This window comes from Camelus dromedarius, chromosome 7, assembly GCF_036321535.1.
Source record: "Camelus dromedarius isolate mCamDro1 chromosome 7, mCamDro1.pat, whole genome shotgun sequence".
Classification (NCBI taxonomy): domain Eukaryota; kingdom Metazoa; phylum Chordata; class Mammalia; order Artiodactyla; family Camelidae; genus Camelus; species Camelus dromedarius.
Genome location: NC_087442.1, coordinates 10,780,484 through 10,793,331, shown reverse-complemented (window position 1 = coordinate 10,793,331; position 12,848 = coordinate 10,780,484). Strand labels below are relative to the sequence as shown.

Below are 12,848 nucleotides of genomic sequence, written 5' to 3'. Positions count from 1 at the left end.
ATCGACAAGACCCCGGAATGGAACCCCAGCTGATCCATTATTCACGCGGGGTTAACACCACAGAGAAAGGAGATCGCCCCTCCGAGTCCACTGTCTCCAGAATAAGGAAGGACCAGTTTCCCCTGACGCTGGAGGCCACCAGCCCCTCACAGACATCTACATACTTCTGTGCCAGCAGTGAATGCACAGCACTGCACAGGCACTTACAGACAGCACAAAAAAGGTCGTCGCAAAAGTGAGGAAGCCCCACCTTCATAAACCTCATCTCAAACTGCAGAAGCCACTGCAGGTGTCCACCGACTCCCCAGCCCTGAGCGGCCAGTGTGGTCTGAGCAGCAAGCTGGGAAGAGGGCTGTGCCCGGGTCGGCCTCGACCAAGCTGGGGGATGGTCCAGCCGCGGTCGGACTGCCCCGTCCCCTGCGCCCTCCTGCACCGCCTTGCTGAGGCCGGCACCAGTTGTGTCCAGCAAGATAAGTGGGATGGTATTTGACGGTTGCCTCATGGCGACCTGCAGGGGAGGAAACAGGAAACGCTTCCTTTGATTTTCTCCACAGACCGTCATCTCTGGTTAACGGTTCCTTCCTCACGTAAAGCGTGTTACTTCACACACAGCGGCTCAAAAGCCTTTTCCTTTCCCACGCAGTCCCTCTTCTCAACCCTCGGGTCCTCACTCCGTGGCTTTGAACACTGAAATCACAGAAGGACGTGAACTGATGATTTTCACAATCCTACCTCGAAATGAATGGAGTTTTAACTAAATCTACATGAGACACAAGGAACAGAAATTGTAGTTGCAAAGAAAACCCTCCAAAAGCTTCCCTGTATTTAGCCCTGGACCCCTTTGGAGACCGTCCTGGCCATTGGGAAGCTACTCCACAGATCAGTGCTTCTTGCTTGGACACACCGAATCTTGCAGAACTGGGCCTGCATCCACACAAGGCCAGACCCGGGACCGTGAATAACTCTGCTGTTACTCAGGCAGCGGATGAAAGTCCCGCTGTCGGCGCTGGGGCCCTCTGTCCCCTGAGAAGAAGTGGCTGCTGGCCCAGATGTGAACCCCCCGTCTTGAGGTTTCCGGAGAGCAAAGCCAGGCGGAGTCTTTGTCTTGGTCTCTTCTCCGAACGGGCTCAGCCTGTGAGAAAACGACCCATAGAACAAGATACGTATTTGATTGTAAAGGACACCGCTTGGTTATCTTTCTTTACGTTTGAACCCCACAGTACTGTCCACTCCTTTGCAGTCCTTCGTGTGGGCTCTTCCTCTTCTCTTCCTTATTTTATCCTGATTTCTGGACTTTTTATTCTTGTCTTCTCGATCTGCACATGCATCTTGGATAATATTATCCAATCCACGATTCACATTGCATCTCTCGTTAGTTCCAAGCTAGTTCTGTGAACCATCTACTAGGTGTTCCCACATTCCTAATTTATAGGTTCCTCAGCTCAGCTTATTCCCCGCAGGGCTCATCACCCTCTGTTGTAGGCGCCTGAACCAGCGAAATCGGGGAGCCCTGTCTTCTACGGTCAGGTGTTTTGACGCGACGCCTGGAGGGTTACGAATCCTTCTGTATGTTCAAGATCTTGTAGTAACTTTCAATGAAAAAAATATGAAAATGAATATACATATGTATATGCATGGCTGGGACATTATGCCGGACAGCAGAAATTGACATGTTGTAATTGACTGTACTTCAATTTAAAAAGTTTAATTAATTTAATTTTTTTAAAAAAAGAACGCTTCTTCCCTGCCTCTTGTCCTCTTCCACCTTTTCCTCCTCATTGCCACTAGAGTGACATGCATAATACACAAATCTGATCATTCTCCCAGCCCCTTCACACATTCTCTATGCTTCTCTTTTACATTCATGCTAAAATTTAGATATCTTAACCTGACACAAAGGTATTTCACAGTCTGGACTCTGGAGATCTAGCTGGCCTTCAGTCCCCTCACCCCTGCTGGTTTTCATTCCAGCATCACTGAACCGATGCTCTCTGACCCCCTCTGAGCCTTTGCACGAGCTGTCTCTCCACCTTCCGTGGTCTACTCTTCTCATCTGCAGGGCTCACTCCTAAAGTTCCAGTCATCACTGTCCTGACACAAGAAGTCTTCATCTGTTTCAGTCCAGCCCCGTGTTCCAAATAGCAGTATGGGAGGCTTCCCTCACCACTGTCTGTCTTATTTTCCCAAACAGAGTCTCTTTGGGCTACTGGTTTTCCTGATACATTTTGAATAAGAATGGTCACAGGGCATAAGTCAGACAGAAACAAAGCAGAGCAAAGTCTCAGAGGGTGGACGGATGTCTGTCCTGCTGGGTAGTGTTGGGGGTGATGCTGGATGCCGAGGCAGTAAAATCCTCGCTGTACTCAGGTAGGAGAAAGATCTAGTTTGGGTTCTGATGCCGATGATGGTGAGTGCTTCTTAAACAGATGCCGGGTGAGCTGCTGGATTCATGGCAAAGAAATGAGTGAGATGTTCTGTGAGCAGCTACCACTTGTACACAGCCAACACCAAGCCTCCCTCTGCTACAAAAACAGCAGCTCCTGATCCTCTTGCACACTTTCATTGAAGGGTAAAGAGGAGGAGGAGGAGAAACTTATCTTCCTTTGCAGCTATTCACATCCTCCCTCAACTGTGCTTTCCAGCTGTACTGAACCTTTTCTAAACTCCAAAAATGTCATAAGCCCCTGGACTTTTCCTATGCTGGTCCCTCTGTCTAGTCTACCAGAGAATTATTTCTTTTCCTACAAATCTTACTTAAAACCACACCACTTCTGTGAAGTCCTCCCTTCCTTCCCAGAAAGATAAATCATTCATTTTCTCTGTGGTCCTACATCAATTTAAAGAAACCCCAACTTTTGTCCTTATAATCCAGCTTGAAATGTTGGCCCCATCTCACTCCTCACAGGCAAGCATGGCCTTGGAGAGACTGGACTTCATATCCTTTTACGTTGTAACCCCAGGATCCAGGACTGTTGAGATATACTGGATGCAAAACTAGAAGCTTCATGAGAGCAGAGGCGTTTTTGGGTTCATGCTTGTATCCCAGTGTCTGATTGCAGCTCTGGCACGTAGTAGCTGTTCAATAAAAATGTATTCGACAAACAAAAAAAGAGTCAAATATATTTTCCTGGAATTGACCCTGAATTTGTGCCCCACTGTTCTCTACTCACCCCCAAAATTATTCGTTGCTCCAGTCTCCCATGTCCCAGGTCTCAATCTCCTCCCTAATTGAGTGAACGAAAACCCTGTTGTAAAGCAGCTTAAAATGGGAGGCTGATGGAGACCCCTCTGTGGAGAGGGCTAAAAAAGAGGAATGGAGTAAAGACAATATTTTATTCTGGTGATTTCAGTTTGAAGGGTGGATAATCCCAGAATTGGCCCACTTCTGTAAATGTCATACCTGCACAGGTTCAGGGATAGGATCTTCCAGCAGGGCACTCCACAGTGATCCCTGGGCTCAGAGGAGGGCAGTTCTCCTAGGAGAATCCCCTCCCTGCCACTGGAGGGGCCATCAGAGTGGCAGGCATCAGCTTGGTGCTACTGTTGAATTTCAGGCAGTTGGGGGATAGCTTACTAAGTGTCATTTAGTTATAGAAGCTGGAGTAAATTGAAAAATAATTCCCATAGTAAGAAGTCTCCAGTCAAACTCTTTAAAAGAGAGAGAAAATAGAGAGGAATATACAGAGTAGGAAATCTTGAAAATTTCATCATTAACAGTTGAAAGTACGGGTTTTGGAATTAGACTATCCGGTTAATTTCTAGTTTTACCAAGTTACTTAACCTGTCTAAAGACAATTTCCTAGTCTAGAAAGTGGAGTGAATAATTCGGGGCTCCCAGGTTTTATTTAGTCAAGAAAATGAATGCAGATTGCCTAATATAATCCCCAGCACAAAATTAGACTCAATGATAAATGATGATGTTAGTAGCAGTACAACTCGTTACCAATTTGAAAGCTAAATTTGAAGGAGTGATTACTGTGTACGAGGCATTGTTATAACCACTTAACATATTAACTCATTTAATCCTTACAGCAACTCTATAAGGTACATACTTTTAATAAAACAAATTACAGATCATAAAATTGAGGCACAAACCAAGTCACTCGCTTCCCCAAGATGAGAGTAAGTAACAGAACCAGCATTCAGATCTCGGCAGTCTCCCTCTCGAACCTTCATGTTATCCACTTACTTTCCTGCAATGGTAGTTGTTAGGGCGTGTCATGGATGAAGAACTGAGTCTGCGTGAGAAAGAATGCAAAGGAATAGCAAGTATTAACCGAAAAGAGTGATTGTTTTCCCCAATCTGAATTGGTCGGGAAAGTCGAATGCCTAGTGGCTCTCTGTGAAAGGCAGGGAAGACACCACCTGTGTAGATGTGGGGCTGTGGGTGTGGGCGGAGACAGTGACATCACAGGCAAGCAACCGATGGGCTGTTGACAGCTAGAGGAAGACCTGTTCCTTCTCCTATCCTGCCACGAGGCTCAGGCTCTCAGTTTATCTCTTGGAAGTGGATGAGGTCTTGGAGCACAAGGGGAATTCAGACCCTAGGATTTCTAGGCACCAGCACAGGGTTTTTGTTTGTTTTTGTCATGCTCAAAACACTGGGCTTCCTGATGGACACAGTTTGTACCTTCTGCATCCTTTTCCCACAGGTCACCTGGAGGTTAGAGTAATCCAGAACCTAGAGAAGAACAGGGGGGAAGCTTTTCTGGAATATCTTTCAGACTTTGGTCATGACAGAACGTTCTACTGCATCCACGACCCAGCGTTGGGGCTGCGGCTGACACCCTGCTCACTTGTTGGGGGCAGCACTGAAAAAGGTTCCCTGCTGAGTGTCTCCCAGAAGAAGGAGGGTTTCTTCCAGGTCCTAGAGACATCCTCACACTTCTGTGCTAGCAGTTTATCTATAGTAATTCACTGCCACATCCTAGGTGACCTAGAATTTGTGGGAAAAAACCTTCCTAAAAATAATGTCAAATTGCAGAAAGTCACATCAATGACATTTGGGCTTCAGTTCATCTGTGGTGATGAGCATCCCACAATTTCCCTAAAATGCTTTTTTTCCCAAAGCAAGCATTGTTCAGAGCAGTTGGGAGGCAGCTGCTGAAAGTCCTTACATCAGATTTTGTCCATACCCACTTCCATCGGTGGAAGCTCTGCTAAGATGAGTTGCTACAGCATATGAAATCCTCTCTGAACGTGCTCTGGGCACCTAAGAGATTTTTCCTAAATTTGTGTACGTCTGGTTGCTTCGTTCCCTTCCCCACACCTTTTCACTCCCTTAAGCATCAGCCTAAAGGAAAAAGAGAGGACGTAGGATTATGTGCAAAGCACAGAGGTTGGAAAGCACATACAGTGTTTGTGGAAAAGAATAACATTAGGCTGGCTAAAGAGACGAGAGTACTTTTAGAGTGAAAGTCGAGGTTGGACATAAGGACAAAATGGAAAAGAGTTCCAGAAGTGTTCCGAGAAAATACTCAAGGGTCCAGGGAACACACATCAATTTACCACAATAGTCCAGAGAAAATTCAAAAGATGCAAAACCCCCATATTACAAAAGATAAGGGAAATCAGAAAAGTCACAGAGGCAAATCCTGCCATGCTAATTCTTCAAGGGAAGGGCGTAAACAGTCATGTGACCTTGGTAAATGAAATTATCACATTCAGTCAAGTCTAAGAGGCTTTGCGATGCTTTCTGAAGCAGTGAGGGAGGAGGGCGTGGTCTCGGGCCAGGAAGTGGGTGAAAAGTGTTGGCATCAGAGACTTAGTTCAGCCCAGGAGCAGACAGTGTTCTCCATCTGCTGCCACCATGAGCAACAGGCTCCTCTGCTGTGCTCTTATCTTTCTCATCAGAGCAGGTGAGTCCTGAGCAGAGGTCAGGAATCCTTGTCACTGGCTTCCCAGGCTCCGGCAGCAAAATGTTTCATCAAGAAGGTAGCACTCATCTCCGCTCCCCAGGCTGTTTCTATTTGATCCCTGCTTTGTCTCCCACAGGCCTCAAAGAAGCTGCAGTCACACAGTCCCCAAGACACAGAATCCTGAAGACAGAACAGAAATTAACTCTCCAGTGTTCACAGAGGATGAATCATTATTCAATGTACTGGTACCGCCAAGACCCAGGATTTGGGCTGCGGCTGATCTATTACTCAACTGGTACCAGAACTACTAAGCAAGGAGATGTCCCTGAGGGGTATCATGTCTCTCGAGAAGATCAGGCCGATTTCCCCCTGACCCTGCAGTCAGCCAGCACCAACCAGACATCTGTGTACTTCTGCGCCAGCAGTGAATCCACAGCGCTGCACGGCCACATCCTCTCCGCACAAAAAGAGAGGCAAACGGAGGAGTGAGGGGGTGCTGTCCTCAAGATTCCTGACCCCGACTAGAAGTTTCCTCAGAAGCCTGCACTGAAGCCCTGCCTTTGACCTTAATATTCTTTGCTTCCCTTTTCCCATTCTTGTCTAAATCACTCTCTCTATTCTAATCAAAGTCTTTGCCCTTCTTTGGTATTCTACTAGACGAAAGGATATTAACCCAATGTGAATATTTTCTAAGACCAACTTCAGTTTTCAGGTTCAGCTGTAAGAAAATTTTGATGAAACTGAATTCTGTTCAATTAAGTCAAGAAAGGAGAAAAAAAAAAGCCAAAGATTCTTCCATGAGTGTCTCAATGAGTAACCATGTTGGATGGGGAGATAGGGTACTGGGACTTCCTCAGACATGCAGTGGCCTGAGCATAAGTAAAAGCGGATGCAACGGTAGTGAAAAGTTGTCAGACAATGTGTGGGTTTAGGAAGAACTTAGTGTGTGTGTGAGAGGGAGCGGAGAGGGGTGAGAAAGAAATGAAATGTGCTTGTCTTCAGGGATTATCCGGGAGCAGAACTTTCACTGTACAGTCCCCAAGGGAGGATGCTGGGTGCCAGCCAGCTGTCTTAGTTTTCTATTGCTGGGTAAAAAATCACTGCAATTAGGCAGGTCAAAACATCACCCACTTATCATGTCATGGCTCTGTGTGTCGGAAGTCCTGGATGGGAGGGACTGGGTTCTCTGCTCAAGGTCTCATGAGATTAAAATCAAGGTGTCATCTGGCAGCATTCTCCCTGGAGCCCCGCTCCTCCACCCAGCTCATCCCTATGACTGGCAGGACTCAGCTCCTTGTGGTGCTGGGACTAGAGACCCGGTTCCCTTGTTGGCTGTCACTGGGGAATTGCTCCTACGTCTTGACTATTATAAATAGTGCTGCTATGAACATTGGGGTGCATGTATCTTTTCAACTTGGAGTTTCTTCTGGATATATGCCCAGGAGTGGGGCTGCTGGATCATATGGTAATTTCACTTTTAGTTTTTTAAAGGACAGGTGATGCCATTTTTAAAGGTAGATGCTACCAGTTTCTGTTCTTGACACGCTCCAGTTTTGCAAATGCCTCATCTCCACAGGTTTAGGATCAGAATGTTCCAGCAGGGAGCCCCGCAGTCATTGCTAGCCTCAGGGATGGACTATTCTGTTGGGAAGAGATCCTTCCTGTGATTTGACAGTCAATAGCCAACACGGTGTGCATGGTCACTGCTAAGGAGCACAGAGCCACCAGGGTGACCCAAGGAGTCACCCTCCAAATAGCAGGAGATTGGAATTTGTTCCTGCTACTGAGAATATCAAAGAAGTCCATTGGCTTTCCAGCTTTATTTCCACTGTGAGGTGACCACACAAACACACTCAAGCACGCAGAGGGAAAGGTTGGGGTGGAGGGCGGATGGAGATGTGGAGAGACAGAGAAAAGAAAAGAAAAGATCTCCCCTTGATCCTTGAATCTTCTAGGTACACCAGAGTCCCTGTGCACCAGCAGTTTATCAACGCAGCCACATCCTCTGCACAAAAGTGGAAAACCCAAGACACGTAGTGACCCTGCCTTCCCCAGCTCCCCTCACCCACACAAGAACACCCAGAGCCCTGCCTGCCAGGTTATCATCCTTTCCTCTGCTTTTCCCGCCTTAGTTGCTTTCTTACCACATCTCCCCACTAATTTTTAGTGTTGGTGATTATAATTGTCTTCTGTTGCTGCTACAACAAGTAACCACATACTTAATGGCTTAAAACAATACAAATTTATTATCTTACAGTCCTGGAGGTCCGAATTCCAACATGGGTCTCACTCAACTAAAATCAGAAAATTGGCAAGGCTCCATTCTTCTCTGAAGGCTCTTGGACAGAATCAGATTTCCTTGCCCTGTGGTTCGCTTTCTCTAGCTTCAAAGTCAGCAATGTTCCTTCTCTGACTCTTCTTCCACGCTCCCGTCTCCCTCAACACAGCTGGGAAAGGTTCTCCGCTCTGAAGGACACACATATTAGACTGGGCCTCCCTGGATAACCCACGCTACTGTCTACAGCTCAAGGTCAGCCGATAGGCAACCTCAACTGCATCCACAACCTTCCTTCCCTTTTGCAATCTAAACATTCACAGGTTGGGGGGATTAGGACTTGAGCATCTTTAAGGGGCCATTAGTCTGCCTACTGCTGGGATAGTCCACTAGAGGGCGTTAACATATTACTTAATATACACTTGCATTTCAGACACTGATAAGACAAGTGTACATAAAATTGGATACTATATGACCAATTAAAAGAAAACTCAGTACTAAAATCTCACAAGGTCTTTCGAAGGTTACTCATATAGTATAGAAAAATATACAGGGTAGAATGACTTCCTCAGAAGCAAAAACGGCCTGAGGATAAGTAAAACAGGATTTGAAGTGTGGTGAAAATTCTATAGTCTGTGTCTGGGTTCAGGATCACCCACAGGAAAACAAATATGGCTGTATAATTAAAGGGACAGATGTGTCCTTCCTACAGGGGTTTTAAAGAAACGGTTCCTCAGTTGGATAAAGTCAGACATACTTACTGTTGTCAAGAGACTGTCATCCAAGAAGGATGGAGGAGAGACGCAGCAGGTGTACTGAGCAGTGTTTCAGAGGAGGAGGCTGAGAGCAGGCACTGAAGACCCGCAGGGTAAGACACACGGGGATGGACAGTGTAGAGCAGAATGCCTTACATCAATGTGCAAAATGTGGAGGAGACGTTTCAGAGCTCCTGGCCACCTGGAGGATTCTCTCTTCTTCCCAGTCCCTTTGTTAGGGACACAGGAGCCTGGCCCGCATTGGGGAAGTGAAGTTCCCCAAACTCTTGGCTGTGGTGGCCTTGGGAAGGAGAGATCAGAGGGAAGGGAAGTTTCCAGGAAAGAAGGGTGGGAAGATACAGCAACTGGCTTCTAAGTACAAACATACTGGGGACTCAGCTCAGCAGTATCACTTTAGGGTCTTGGTTGATGTTGAAGAAGAAAGAAGAGACCAGAGCAGCCTCACAGTCCATGGCATAGGGAGGCGAGAAGCAGGTGTCTGAGGAGAGGGAATTAGCCAGTGGGGGAGGGTAGGAATATAGAAGCAGCAGCCTCCTAAATCTTGGGTTAATCTAATATGGAAAATGCTTGGGATAAAGTACAAGTCTCTGAGTTGTAATTGTCCACCTCTACGATGTTGGAAGTACCACGGAACCTGGGAAAATCCAATGGACAGGAGCATAAATAGATCCTTCGGTTTTGCGGATGTGGGTAAGCTGTGAAAGATTTCTACAGATGCAGTTTGGGATGACAAGGTATTACTAGGTAATACAAAATTATTTACTGAGGCAGCTTCTTGAGAATGAAAACTGCTGGGGGGTTTTTCTTGAGAGTACCTGGACCCGTAGCTGGGGTATGGAGGACTGGCCAGGACAACATGAACACCTAGGATGGAAGTAGAACCAGGTTTGCTCCCTACAGCCTTTTCCAGAAAGGATTGGTGCAGAAATATAGAAAGAAAGAACTCTCCTCCTTAGAGTAGGGTTAATGTCACGACTCCCTCACTCCCATGGATTGTTAGAGCCAAATGTCCACCTGAAGGGGACTGGGGCCAGAAAGCCACCTCTGAGATTCGACGGCAGCCCAAGAACTGGGATGAGAACCCACTTCTTGTCTGGAGATAATAACGATTTAGCAAAATACAGAGGGGCTCGGTGAAGCTCTAGCTGTGGTGGGAAGCAATTACGAGCACGGGGCAGTCTCCTTCCCTCTCCTCCTCCGCCCCTCTCAAGAATACTTCGATTGCAACATAGCCCAAGAAGAGCTCAAGGGAGTTAAAGGGGGGAAATATTCTGGGCAGCCCCAGGGAAGTTATCTCAATGCAGGAAGGGCACAGAGACCCAGAAAGTGGAGCCATCTGTGAGCTGCTGGAGGAGCTAAGATGATGCGGGGACACCCGAGTCACCGGCAGAGCTCCGCATGGCTGGGACCAGAGCAGAAAAGCACAGACTGGCTTAACGATTCTCCAGGGACAGAAACCTTCCCTGTGGAGCCGCATCTGGAGACCACAAGCAAGCAAAGCCACACGCCCCAAGCAGCAAAGAAACTGAGTTTGCTGGTATAAATGTGAGGTTGCTGCAGAAGGCAGGTGTCGCCTCTGCCTCTCACAGCCCCTTTAAGAGGAGAGAGAGGAGGAAAGGGAAGAAAGATACATCCAACACCAGCCTTGAGGAAAGCAGTTATTCACATTCGTGACTAAGTTTAAGCTGCTAACGAGAAAAGAGCCCTGGGTCTAGGATCTTGAACTGGATACAGACCAATAAAATAATCCATGACGGGGATTTGGCTAAATTTTCACACAAGACTCTTTTAAAAGGTCGTGGCTGAAAAATATGTCCATGGCCATACAAAGACAGGAATATACTTGTAATTTTTCTGCAGAGTAGAAATGAGAGGTAGAAACCTAGAAAAAGTGTAGTTCTGATGATAGCATGTTTCACGTTCTCATATTTCTAAGTGATGATCAAATACGTTACACCAGTTTCCATCTTAGAGATCCAAAATATTTTTCAACTTTGACAAAAAAGGTGCTAATAAGAAGCTGTCAAATGCACAGAAACCAGCAGCCTCCCAGGAGGGCGAGGAAAATGGCAGGGATCACAAGCCTCGCCAGCCCAGGCTGGCCAGGACAGTCGCCTGGTTTACACTTCTGGTTTCCCTATAAGGAAAGGGGTGTGGCTTCTCTCGGGAAATTGAGGGCCAAGTAGCTGCAGAGAAAGAGACATCACAGAAACCAACTAGAGCCCCCAGCGCTGGCAGACGCCTGAGTGACACTGCCATGGGCCCCCGGCTCCTGGGCTGGGTCCTGCTTTGGCTCCTGGGAGCAGGTGAGACCCAGAGCCCGTGGGCAACCTCGCCTGTAGCTTGCAGGTCTTAGCTCGAGCCCTTTCCTAAGGGCTGCAGCATCAGGTGCCTCCTCGGCTGCCTCTAGCTCTGTCTCCTTCCCCCACAGGCCCCGTGGAAGCCGACGTGACCCAGAGCCCGACACACCGCATCACAGAGACCAGGAAGAAGCTGACAGTGACTTGTTCTCAGAATATGAACCACGAGGCTATGTACTGGTATCGACAAGACCCAGGGCTGGGTCTCAGGCTGATCTACTTCTCACGGAATGTTAATTTTACTGAAAAGGGAGATATCCCTGATGGGTACACTGTTTCTCGGAAAGAGAAGAAGGATTTCTCCCTGACCCTGGAGTCGGCCAGCATCACCCAGACCTCCTTGTACCTCTGCGCCAGCAGCGTATCCACAGCGCGGCGCAGCCAGCTGCTGTCTGCACAAGAAGGGCAGCCACAAGGGCAGGGAGGCGCCTCCCGTGGGAGGCCCCACCCAACCAAAAGGAAAAACTTCCCCCGTCATCTGTGCCCACAGAAGTCCTTCCCTGACTCCCCAGCTGTGGGGACTCTGGGCAACGCAGCCCCTGTGCAACGTGCCCTCCGCTCATTTCTGGCGCCAACGAGCTTTTCAAAGCAGGCCCAGCTAACTGCGTTAAGTCTAGCACCAGGGGTAAGGCTTTCCTTTCCTAGAAAAAGACTTTTGCACACACTGCCATCCTTTCTCCTTACTGAGGATCGTTGTTACCCAAACTGAACATTGTGTTTTCAGTTAACTCACTTAACAAAATTTCACCCCACATTTCAAGTCCTCTTCTTACAAGTCTTGTAGCTTGGAGGAACAGCACGTTCTGAGTTGTTTACTAAATTTGTTATCTCATTTTCCTCATCTCAGCAAATGGTCTGCCATCCACCCAAATGCCCAAGCCAAAGGTGGAGAAGTCGTCCCCATCATCTCTTGGATACTCCCTTCCCACCCCTAATGTACCCTCCCTGCACACTTCTAAGTATTAAACTCCTTGCAAGTTTTACTAGCTTTTCTTAACCTCACTGATAATACTGTGGTCCAGCAAATGCTGCCTCTCTCCTGGATTCCTTAACCACCATCCAAATTGCTACCTGCCCCCACCCACAAAGTACTCTGGAGCTTAAAATTCATCAGCATCTTTCATTAACTTGGCTGACATCTGAAGTTTATGTTACTTTACAAGCCTCTCAACAACTCCACGATGCGGTCTTTGCACCTGTCTCCCTTCCTTAACGTGAACGTCCCTTTTCCTTCAGTTACACAGCTGCCTTCCGCTCTACAACCCTCCTTGGGACCTGAACATGTCCTACGCTGACTCACCCCTGGGTTTTCACCAATAATGTTCCCTCTACCTGGACACCTAATTAATGATTTCTCTACATACCAATTCAGAGTCATTTCCTCCAGGAAGATTTCTTTGACTCCCTGACTGAATTAGTTCTTCTCTGTGCTCTAATGACAGCCTGAACATCAATCCTCAGGGCAGTTAACATACTCGATTGTTTGCTGTTTAAAACGTACATGAATAAATGTTGGAGTTAATGAGAGCAGCAACTATGCTTATATTGGGTACTTTTTTTTAATCTCATACTCACCAGA

General features: G+C 47.2%; 2 gene segments (V, D, J or C); both read left to right on the top strand.

The window, feature by feature from the left end:
• The first annotated feature begins 5,809 nt into the window (after positions 1-5,809).
• Positions 5,810-6,347, top strand: LOC135321760 (T cell receptor beta variable 6-1-like). The segment is given in 2 exon segments: positions 5,810-5,858; positions 5,995-6,347. Coding segments are annotated over 2 exon segments (402 nt in total).
• Positions 6,348-11,110: 4,763 nt separating this feature from the next.
• On the top strand, positions 11,111-12,548 carry LOC135321759 (T cell receptor beta variable 27-like). The segment is given in 3 exon segments: positions 11,111-11,215; positions 11,341-11,686; positions 12,506-12,548. Coding segments are annotated over 3 exon segments (438 nt in total).
• The last annotated feature ends 300 nt before the right edge of the window (positions 12,549-12,848 follow it).